The following is an 11,775-nucleotide window of genomic DNA, read 5'->3' as shown; positions in this document are numbered from 1 at the left end:
TTTCTTCCTAGCTCATTACTCCAATTGTCACTGGACATTTTGAAATCACACTATTTCCTATTTACTTGACAACTAAGAAAAATTAAATTAATCTGAAGTTTTAGATACCTGATCATTCCATATCCTTATGAAACGGGTTTAAAAAAAATCATGTGACAGACTCCAATGGCTGTATTTACTTTTTAAATTCTAACTTTCAAAGTACATTGAAACAGATCACAAAGTCAGCTTCATAAGCATAGAAAGCTGGGATGGTGGGGTGACTCCTTGTCTAAACCTGGTAACATTAATTCAGTCTCTGTATCACAGGTTGAAGGAGAGAACCAACTCCTGTTAACTGGCCTCTACCTTCACAAATGTGCTGTAGCATGGCCATGTGATGGACTTGCACCTTCAAAACTAGGATCCAAAATAACTCTGTCTAGTAAGAGAGTTGGGCAAACACACAGACACATTGCAGCACACACGCGTGTGTGCACGTATGTGTGGGCATGCACACACACACACACACACACACACACACACACACACACACCTACTCTAGACATCAGAAAAAAATCAGAAGAAAAATTAGAGTCTACTAAAGATTATAATTTTACTAGACAATATGGCAATTGAATGATCAAAAGAAATGCCAGTGTATGGAGAAAACACCGGGGAATAAAAAGACATTGAAGATGTGTGTTCCAAAGAAAGCCATACATAATACCAAACAAGCAGAAGCTATGAAGACACAAATACTTCAAGGTACTGAAGGAAAGATGGGATGAACTCTTCTCACGCTTCAAAAACTGATTCTTCCAGATGAATCTGAGGTTGAGTCAGATTGGGTAGATAAAGTACCTGCCCTCTCCCTGTTTTATGGAGAGCTAAAAAGTGTTAAGACAAGTCACTCCCAATCTAGTCTGTGTCTGACATAGCACATAACCACCATCAGAATAAAATACATATAACAAAAAAAAATCAAAATGAAGAAGACAAACTCATGGATGCAGAAGTCAAAAGAAGTATTGGGCAAATTATTACCCAGACTCAGTGTTGCCCATTCATACCATGGACTAGAGTGAGAATTTTGGTTTCTTTGAAAAATACAGAAATTGAAATATGTTTTCATTTTAATCTTAGGTATGGGATATGGGGCTGTTTCAGACTGCCCACAGCAATTGACTTATTTGCCTCATGCTCTAGCAGGGATGTGATTTTATCAGCCATAGATGGTTTCTATGATTGTGTGGTGTTTGGAATTCTGGGGACTTTTCAAAGTATATATAAATGCTAGGGCCCTGAAAAGCAGGATGGGCTCTTTGTTGTTTGTAGTTTGATAAGCAGTTGCGTGCAAAGAGGAAACAACAAGAAGAAATTAGATATCTTGATGGTAAATATCCCAAGGAACTAGACACCTTAATCAGCAGGAAGTAGTCTAAGAATAAAGTTGTCCCCTTTCCCCTCTATCCCCTTTTCTCTCCTATCTAGTATTACAGGATGGAAAGAGTGGAAAAATGGTAGAGAAGGTGGAAGAAAGGGGAACTCACAAAACAGCAAAACACTGGTTACAGTGGACCCTGCAAAAAAACACAACTTTGTCTTTAGTCAGCCTTAACTTCTTGTAGATTAGGGGTCAGAAAGTTTTCCTGTACAAGATTCTTCTCAAAGACCACACCATCTTTTTTGACCTTAGCTATCCTAGATTGAAGACAAATAAGTGTATGCAGAAACAAATGGGGGTGACCATGTTCTAATAAAATTTTATTAGCAAAACTAGGTGGTAGAATGGATTGGACTTATAAGTCATCGTGAGCCAACCTCATCAAAGATGAGCCCAAGCAAGATCAGCATCACTAGTGGGTTCTAACAAAGTAGGCACCTTTCCAATGGCCCATGTTTGGGATGGGGAGACGTTCCTTTTTAACACATGAAAGAACAGAAGTGGGAGGGAAAGAAATTGAGATTCTGGAAATAGCAAAGAGATATTCACTTGACATTCTGAATCTGCTATAAATGGGAGAGGACAGCAAGACCAAACATTCCATTGCATATTTGAGTTCTTCTGCTGGACCTGACATCCAGAGAAGAGGAGGCAACTGGACTGGAGAAGACAACTCTTCAGTTTCTTGTTGAGTCTTGGTAGGCTGGTGCTGTCGGTGGACATGATACAGTGACATCTATTCCCCTTGGTCGGGGAAGTTTCCTGACTTTCTCAATGTACTCTTTGTATTTAGCCTCCCTGAAGTGTCTCTTCCCCCACCACCACCTCTGTAAAAAGGAAAACCAAACAAAAACTAAGTCACATTAGCATAAAATTTTATTCTTTCAGACAGCATGTTTCACCCATGGTGCCTGGAAACACAAATTTAGTGACACTGGTAAATGTGCTTCATTAGAAGCCTCCACATAGCCAAGAAACACGCAGCATGCATTACACTATATAACTCAAAGGTGTGCACCCCATCCCTAACCATCTCGTAATTGGCAAATGGATTCAGAGAATTAACTGGAAAGTTCCCTCCAAGAGCTGCCCTTTTCATCGACTAGGTGGTTAGTGGGTACTATTGTCTGGATCTTGACTGTTACAGGGTTAAAGTTTTGGTCCTCAGCCCATTGGTGCCATTATGGGGTGGTTGAGCCTTTAGGAAATGGGGTTTAGTCGGAGAATTTAGGACACTGGGAATATGACCTTGAAGGGTACTATAGAATCTTAAGTGCATGCTCTCTCTCCCACCCCTGCTTCTTTCTCCTTTTCCTTCTTTTCTCTTTCTTATAAAGAATTATGCATGTGGATATTTTACCTGCATATATGTCTGTGCAGCACATGTCTGCAGTACTTACAGAGGCCAGGGGAGAACATTAGATCACCTGGCACTGGAGTTATCAGTTGTGAGCTGCTATGTGAGTACTGAGGATCAAACCTGGGTTGTCCGGGGATTAGTCAGTGCCCTTAGCCAGTCCATCCTCTCCCTCTTTTCAGGTTTCTGTTATGAGTGGCTACTCACTCTCTAACACAGGCCCTAAACAGTACAGACTGTAATCTCCAAAACTGTGAGCCCAAACAAACCATTTATCTTTATACATGGCTCATCTCAGGTACTTATTATATTACAGTAATGCAATATTAACACGGTAGAGACTGTTTTCCCATGAGCAGAAAGGTTACATTTCAGAGATGCTCTGAGCTAGCCACAGAAACCAGAGTCTGAGCCAGCAGCCTCTGAAGGAGTCCAAGAGGTCAAAAAAGTTCTTCCAGGTGAAGGCCTGGGCTTATCAAGCTACTGTTGCTGTCAAGAATACTGGTCGGCTCTGCTATAGACCTGACAAAATGCAGCATCTCTAGACCAGAACACTGGAAGTTGGGTAGTCCTCTCCATTCCTACCAAGTCCTCATTCTCAGTGCTGTGACCTCATGCAGTGGCATTTCAGCAAAGCAAACTTTTGCCCACTTCTTTGCAGTCCAACGTATCTTATTTATCAAGTGCAAGATGGACCTTCGCTCCAGAGTCTGCTGGTCCACTGTGTTTTACATTGCTGGTCTCCGCTTCTCGTGGGAACAACAATATCAGAGCCAGGGAAGCATGAAGAGCCAGGCCAGCACTGGGAGGTAGGTTCTGGGGACAATGGGGACACCGCTGCCAGACGTCCTCTGTGCGTGCATTACAGAGAAGACGGCATTTGTGTGGTTGGTGGGCAACTCTACATTGCAGATCATTCCTTCACAGCAAGACCTACACTCCTGTGTACAAGGAGGAAAAAGGAACGGGAGTGAGGAACAGGGAAGAGGAAGGAACAAAACCCCAAAACAAAAGAAAGACACAAGCCGGAGTTGATAGTCCAGCCTGTGCATTGCCCCAGCCTTTGGCACCCTTCCCCTGCCAGCAAAGACTACCTTGAGAATCCTCATCCTAACTCTTGAAGTGTCTATGTCAAGTCCAAGCAAAAATGAGACAAAGAAGGGAGACTGAGTTAGACTGCTCAGTTGCCAGATCTTGAAAGATTTATTAGAAAACCATGAAACCAAAAACAATGACCTGAAAGTCAGGAAACTTCTAGACTTGTTGGTTCTCTTTCTTAGTATTATTTATTAGGTGATGACTGTGACTTGCTATTGTCACTGTACCTTCCTCACCTGTGTCCTATTAGGACTGCAGTGATAATTTGCTAAAATAAATAAAAATAAAATAAAGTCTCCATTCTTAAGAGTACTTTCAAGGGAAGTAATCTGTGGCCACAATAGTGATGCATGCTTAGCCTGAAGTTATGACTTCATGAACTGGCTGTTCAGACACATTTCCAGGTCAATGAGGCAGCAGAAAGGCAGTAACTCCAATCACAGCCACAAATAACTATCTAGCCAGCTGTCCATCAGATTTACTTTGAGGAAAGATTTTATTTTCCTTTTCAAATCTTGCTATGTAGCCCAAGCTGACTTCACACTCACAATCCTCCTGCCTCAGCCTCTAGAGTACTGGGATTACAGAAGTGAGCCACTGTGCTCACCCCAGGGTACTTTCTAGAGATCTTGATTGCCTGGGCCTCTATGTGAAGTTCCATTTCAGTCAGTCTGGGATGCTCCCTTCTAGCCTCACCAGCTCACCTCAGCATTGCTGTCCATGTGGCCCTTGCATGATCAAAGCCAACAGCCACTAAGCCAGAGTCAGTGACTTACATGCTACATTGAATTCCAAAGTCTTGTGAAACATATTTTCAAATAGTTTCCCCTCAAATTTTAGGATCTCTGCATATAAGAGTACATTTTTGTTTGGGATGATAGAATGAGAATATTAAAGCGATAAACTGATCCAATACATATCTAAATTTATCTTACTCTCTTAGACTCTTTCTTCTCTGAGCAGAGATGCTGAGTGAGAGAAAGTTTCAATGGCAAAAGCCATGCGTATTTTCTCCTTTCTACCTTCTAGTTACACCGGGATGGGCTTGTGGTGATTTCTGGCTAGGAACAGAGCACACATCCAGACTCCAGTGCTCCTCACTCTCTGACAGATGGGGAATTCTTGAGCTTCCAGACTGTGCAAGTTCTGAAGCCCAGAACTTAGCTCTAGAGCCTGGAAATTTACATTTATTCTTAATAGTTTAATTTTGAAGACAGAATATCTTCAACTGTCTGCTCTCCTCATTGGCACTGTAGTAGAGTCCTTTTGTCAGAGTACAAAAAACCTAACATATTGCTTCTCCTTCTTGGTTCTCCCATGATACATAACTTACCACCATCCACATGAAACCTGAAAAAGTAACTCCAAGCACACATAATCTTTACCGTGTGTTCTGAATCTCGGCTGTGTCGGCAGCCAACAAAATGACATTCATTTTTTGAGGCACACTTTTTAGTGATGGATGTACTTCTTCCATGGCTGGTGAAGTGATGAACTGTCAAACAATACTGTGTGTCTAGGAAAAGTTAACAAGAATAAAAACAATTTTATTTTCCATATTGCAAAAGAGCCCCCTTGACCGTAATGCCAGAAGAGAGTAAAAATCAGAATAAATTTGAGTCTCATAGGTGAGAAACTTAACAGCATTTAATGTTAGAATTTGTGAGTGGTATTTCTGCCAAGACACCAGCTTCCAAAGTACACATGTGTTTTGAAAATGAATATAAATGGGTATCCAGTTCCTTTGGCATTAACTGAAGCTGAGAAAAATGTGCAGAGTTTTCCTCAATCCTTGGGCCTGGTAATTGAATATGCAAGTATTTATGTCCCTGGCCTGTCCTTGCTTCCTCTGAAGCATGTGTTCAGGAACTCTAAATTAAGTCAAAAACTGTAAGCACAAAGACACAACATGTCTGGGAATGTGACGCCTCACTCAACATTAGCTTCTTACAAGCTACATGCAAACAGGTCTCCAGCTGCCTACCAGCTCCCCTTCTTCCTCATCTGGCTTATTCAGATTTGAAGTCTTCTAGCATGTTGGACTAGTCCTCGTCAACGCACTCCACTTCTCCTGGCCTCTTCACTCCCTGTCTCCCTATCTTCCTGTCTCCCTGCTCTATATAATTAGCTCATTTCTCCATTGCTATCCTCACTTCTTTAACCATTCATTTTATGACTTAGCATTCTTATCAGAAAGTGGTCCATTTGACATAAATAGGATATTCTGTTTTAGTCCTGTGTCTTGTTGCTATCAAAGACCATGGAAGTGTCTGTTAAGTTATTCACCATGGATTCCAAAATGGACCAAGATGGTGAGTTCCTGTCACAAGTAAGTCTTGTTTGATTCTTTAAGAACTTTGTGGTGTTTTTAATGAAATGTTAATACATACAGTGGCATTTTGATAACTTTAGTAATATTTACAATGGCAAATACATTCATATTGTAGAGGTACTCTATTATCTTCTAACAATGTTCTTTCATTCAGTCCTCACCATGAACCTTTGGAAGGCTACAGACCATATTAACCTTGTTTGTTATTGTTGTTGTTGCTTTAGACAACATCTCATTATGTAGTCCTGGCTGTCTGAAGCTCTCTATGTAGACGAAGATGACCTAGAACTCACAAAAAGATTCTTCAGGCCCTACCTCCCATGTGCCAGGGTTAAAGGGGTATACCACCATCTTGCCCACAGTTAAAGAGGTAGAAAGTCACATAGTTACAAGTAAGGTAGAATGGTAACCAAGGAAGGGTCAAGGATTTGTGCTTTTAATCAGTACACTTGGCTGCAGTCCTGGATCCTCATCCTTGAACTCAACAAAAGTAGCAGACATTGGAGTCTGAAGGAAAGAAGCCATTACACGTTTTGGAAAAGACATATAAATGTACACTCCAAACTCAGAATAAATGGAAACCTGTGGCTGCTTGTTTTAACCCAGATCACTGTGTACATCCCACACAAGAAAGTAGCCTCTAACCAGTCAACACAAACACTGTTGTAAATGAAACAGGAGATATCCATGTGGTCGTGTTGTGCTACATAGACAGCCTTTTAAGAACACAGGGAGACCACAGGTGAGGCTTTATGGAGAAAGGGAAACCTGAGATAACAAAGATCAACAGCTCCAGGCCTACTTTCTGTGGATGAACAGTTTAGTATCGGTCCCCTAAATAATGCCAAAGGGGAAAGTAAGAAGCGACACCTCAGTTATAATTCCAGATGGTTAATGTCTTTGAGACTTCACTAGTGGGTGATTAAAAAAAGAGCTCTCATGCTGTGCTGGAAGGTAGGGTCATTCCACACTGGTTCCTGTAAGAATCGGCTTCTCAGGTGGGCTTGGCAGAGTCGACTAAGCTGCCTTTGCTGTTGCTGAGACTGTTGGGGGTGGGAAGCTACCCTCTCCTGGTTTTGCTTATCTATGGTTCAAAAGAGATACTGTTTGAGCTGGAAAGATAGCTCAGTGCTTCTTACTCTTCTGAGGGAGCTGGGTTTAATTCCCAGCACCCACATGGAAGTTAACAAGCATCTATTAACTCCAGTTCCAGGGGAGCCAATGTGTTCTTCTAGTCTCCTTGGACTAGACATGCATGTGAAACACAGACATAACAAGAAGCAACATGCACATAATATAAATTAGTATTTAAATGCACATAAAATAAATGAATATTTAAAGATTTTTTAAATAAACAAAAGAGATGATATTCTAAAACCCAGAAGCAGATACAAGGTTTTGGTTGATAAACCACAAATTAGAGCAATATGCAAGGATATAGTAAGCACAGATTCTTAGAGGCAATTCAAAGAATTGCATGATTCATTAAGGGAAGGCCAACGAACAGGTAAACTTTAAAGCCTTCCCTTTAACCAGTCTACTTGGTTTTCAGCAAAAGCTTAAAGAAATATTTAAAGAATTATATTGACTATCTGAAATAAATTAGGAGAGACAGTTATCAACCAACCTAAAAATTTTAAAATAATTGTAACCAGTTTCTTCCTGAGTGGGTTTAAAGTCCATTCTCTTAGATGGAACTAATTCCAGGTATTATTAACTGGACTAAAACCTGGTGGGTAGTGAGGTCCTAGTTTCTAGGTGAGAACCTTCTGCTACTTTCTGCTAACCAAACATAGTAATGAATTACCCCTAAGTTCTTACCTTTGTACCCATAGATTAGTGCATCTTTGAACAGTCCCCCATCAAAGAATCTTATTTTTACAGGACAGAGCAGTTACTACAGAGGGCCGCAGCAGGTAAGTGTGCAGAAGGTAAGAATGTGGACTGCTCTGTTTCAGAGGGGACAGCTGTATCACAGCCCCTACTCCCAAGGTTCAGGGCTCATCATGGAGAAGAAGTGGACAGAAAGAGTCTAAGAGCCAAAAGAAGTCAGCATCTCCAGGGCAACAGTGTTTGCCAGCCATGACAGGGTCATGGCACACACACATGACTGCACACAGAAGACCTGCACATGCTCAAGCCAAACACAATCTTAGAACAGGCAAAGTAGGGACGCATGCAATCCTCTCCCTAGATAGGGGTTATCAGCAATTGAGGGCTGCTTGGGTTTCTTCAGGATGTGGCCCCTGAGAGGACACTTATGATCTAACAGACTGTCCTGCACCCATCCCCACTAACTACACTCAATGGGTTTAAAAAAAAAAAAAAACTAAAAACCAAAAAACCTTAAAATCAAGAGAAACTGAGGTGTACGCAAGGGAGGAACTGGAGGAGAATGAAAAGGAGAAGATATATTAAAATAAATTATATGCATGTATAAAGTTCTAAATAGAAAAAAAAATCTAGACAGGCAGTGGTGGCAGCACTTGGGAGGCAGAGGCAGGCGGATTTCTGAGTTTGAGGCCAGCCTGGTCTACAGAATGAGCTCCAGGACAGTCAGGGCTACACAGAGAAACCCTGTCTCAAAAAACCAAAAACCTAAAAAAAAAACAAACAAAAAACAAAAAAAATCGTTTCAAACACTAAGAAAAATGTTGTGGAAACATGACAGAAGATGCACACAGTCACACTACAGGCACGAACACTTAACTTAGCAGTGATTCTCAGTGATTCTCAGATCCTTAGTAGGATTTCTTTTTAGGAGGTGGAGGGACTTCCACAGGTTTTCTCTATCTGCAAAAAATTAGGCCATTCTACTACTACAAATACTGCAATAGAAACTCCCAAGGATTCATGGTAATAGCCACAAACCAGCAATTTCTAATTCTGCAGGTCTGCTCTGCTTTTTGTTTTTTTTTAGGCCATTGCATCTGACAACCTAAAATCAGAACAGCCCAGTCTCCTTAGAGCTCCCTCGGTTCCAAAGTCCTAGCAGCAGCTTCTGTCTGTTTTACTTCCAACTTTGTGTGGAAACGTTCCGTTTCCTCACAACTCTGTTGCTACTACCTGCAGGGAGCTGCCATCTTCCGACCATTCGCGATGGCAGTCCCCACTTGATGTATTCTTTGACTCTCATCTCCGGCTGTCCAACAGCAATGTTTCAGATCACAGTCTGCACTGTGCATTCCAACTTCTATACTCTATCAGAATAAAAGAAATGGCCGCAGGTCTTTGCGCATGGACCTCTCTCAGTCTGTTCCTCTATCTCCCACTGTGCCACAGGGGCCAGTCTCTCCGTGGTCACTGAAGAGTCCATACACCTATTGACTCTGGAAGTCTTTACATTGGAGCTTTCCCTTTCAGGCACACTTTTTCCTCAGGCTTCCTTCTCTTGTCCATTCAGGTCTTTGTTTTAGTGTCTGTTGAGAAAAGATTCCCCATGGCTACCTAGTCAAAGGCATCTCTTCATCTTTCAGCAAGTATTTACTGAGTGCATATTAGGAGTCAGGCACCGGGTTGGGCTCTGCAGATGTGTCAGTAAACTATCAAGGATAATCAGATGTTTGTTAGGAGAGTGAATGAGCATCCTAAGCAACAATAGATCTCTAGAGTAGAGGACAGAACACTTTCTTTGATGTAAGTATGACTTTCCTAAGGTATCATCAAGCATCAAACATTTCTGGGATTGTTTGAATGCCTTAGTCAACACTGTGGTTTCTGTCTTCTTGATAAACACCTTTCACGACATTTGTCTTCATAATGCATAGAACTGCATGCTGAGTGTGTGTCACCCATGCCCAGGTTCTTTCAGAATACTCCTGTATGTGGACAGTCTTTCACAAGAGATCCAGGACTCTATTGGAATCCCATCAGCCTGTGTTAGCATACTAATCTATAAAATAAGACATCTCCCTCCAGTTAAGGGAAAGATCTAAATAAATAAGGTCACAGAAGAATCTAGAAGAGCCTTCCAAGCTCAGATACTCACCCTGCGGACACCACTTGTCTTCTGCCCATCGATTGCAGTTATAATTATCTCCTGCATTCTCACAAGTGAAACACTTGAAACTGTTTGGGAATGGTGTGGCTTTAAAAAAAAAAAGAGAGAGAGAATGAAGTAAAGTCACAAAAGGACAAAAATTTCCAACATCAAAAGCACAAAATTCACAATTTTATTAGATGAAACAAAGCATACAAGACATCCTCCTCATTGGAATGCCTGTGTCCCGAAATGCAATGGCTCCAGAAACTATTTTTGAAAGATCCACAGTAGCTATTAGTATTTAATCTTCAGAAATAAGAGGGATTGAGACAGTGGGCAAGGATGGAAGTGGGATTTGAGATTATACAACATATACATACACAGACACAAATACATACACACATATACATGTGAAGGAGCTAGACAGGCACAGATTCTTTGGAACATCCCAAAGAATACAGAAAATAAGAAGTGAGGAACCGCAATGACACACACCTCGAGTGGGGCTAGGATGAAGACAAGCCCTCATCCTGGCTGGGCATCACCAGCATCAGTAAAATGTTGCTCAGTTTAAAAGAGGAGAAATGAGAAGATAAACATGTCCCACATCTCACCCCCTGGATTGCTATTTGACTACTACATTAATGATAAAACTTTGATGATAACATTAATTGTGTATAAATCAGTAATGAAGAGCCAGGTCACACTCTCTTCCTAATTTCAAACACTCTGATGAGTTTTCATAAAGTGTTAATGTCCCTTTGGAGGAATGGCTGTATCATTTATGCAGGAAATTTCCATAGCCAATTATCTCTGATGAAGACATCGACAAAGATCCCCGAACTTCCTCTGCCAGGCCGCGGTGAGAGACAGTGCTCACAGGAGGGTTATTTCTGTTTGTGTTCTTAAAGGAGAAGCCTTGTAAGACTGTAGCAGGAGGCCAAGCCATTCTAAAGAGAGAAGACTTTCATCACTGCCCTCTCATCCCAGCAGCGGCTGGTCACGTCTCTTTCACTCTAGGTAAAACCAGCCTTTCCAGAAAGGTGTGGTAGATAAAAGGGGGACACCAAATGAATATTGAACGAGGACCACAGTCCCTACTTACGATCGAGAGGGGGCCTCACATTGTAGAAGTTGATGTTCTTAGCAAACACCCAGTTGTCTGAGATGATCAACATCTGAAGGATGGTCAGAGCTAGAATGTGGCAGAGGAGCAGCATTCTGTCCTCCCTGGTTGGGCGGGTCAAAGCCGTGTGTCTGCCATGAAAACAGACTGGATCAGCCCGTTTGTTTTTGTACATCAATGAGAGTTATGTTCTGCATCTGCTTGGAAAGCTCCATTAATCCACCTGTCAAAAAGGGTTGGCACCACGCATATCATTCAGATCAAAGTTAAGTAATTAGTGTCTTCTACCGGCCTGATAAAGCTTCAACAGGACACTCAGTGTTCCTCTCTGTCCAGGAACACAAGCTCCTGGCACGGGCCTAGCTACACCAGGTTCCTCCTTTGTCTGGGGATAGCTAGCTAGTCAATGCTCTGCTTAATGATAGAGTTTTTTCTTTTTTTCAATCAACTCTGG

General features: G+C 41.6%; 1 protein-coding gene across 1 annotated transcript; it reads right to left on the bottom strand.

Annotated features, from left to right (window-relative positions):
* Window positions 1-3,549: 3,549 nt before the first annotated feature.
* Lypd6b (LY6/PLAUR domain containing 6B) lies at window positions 3,550-11,468 on the bottom strand. The gene is made up of 4 exons (XM_052181124.1): window positions 11,301-11,468; window positions 10,202-10,300; window positions 5,267-5,397; window positions 3,550-3,724 (listed from the first exon to the last, which is right to left on the bottom strand). Exons 1-4 carry the CDS (start codon window positions 11,413-11,415, stop codon window positions 3,551-3,553), a joined length of 519 nt encoding a protein of 172 aa, XP_052037084.1. The 5' UTR covers window positions 11,416-11,468; the 3' UTR covers window position 3,550.
* Window positions 11,469-11,775: the final 307 nt, after the last annotated feature.

Source organism: Apodemus sylvaticus, chromosome 5 (assembly GCF_947179515.1).
Source record: "Apodemus sylvaticus chromosome 5, mApoSyl1.1, whole genome shotgun sequence".
Taxonomy (NCBI): Eukaryota; Metazoa; Chordata; class Mammalia; order Rodentia; family Muridae; genus Apodemus; species Apodemus sylvaticus.
The sequence above is the reverse complement of the archived record's forward strand: the minus strand, read 5'-3'. Positions and strand labels throughout refer to the sequence as shown.

What these genes read in the sequence shown, in the direction of transcription:
- Lypd6b (XM_052181124.1), bottom strand. Translation starts at nt 11,415, where the DNA reads ATGCTGCTCCTCTGCCACATTCTAGCTCTGACCATCCTTCAGATGTTG. An exon ending in TGTGAGGCCCCCTCTCGATC is followed by an intron (nt 10,301 to 11,300) that starts GTAAGTAGGGAC and finishes TTTTTTTTAAAG; the next exon opens with CCACACCATTCCCAAACAGT. An exon ending in AGACAAGTGGTGTCCGCAGG is followed by an intron (nt 5,398 to 10,201) that starts GTGAGTATCTGA and finishes AACTTTTCCTAG; the next exon opens with ACACACAGTATTGTTTGACA.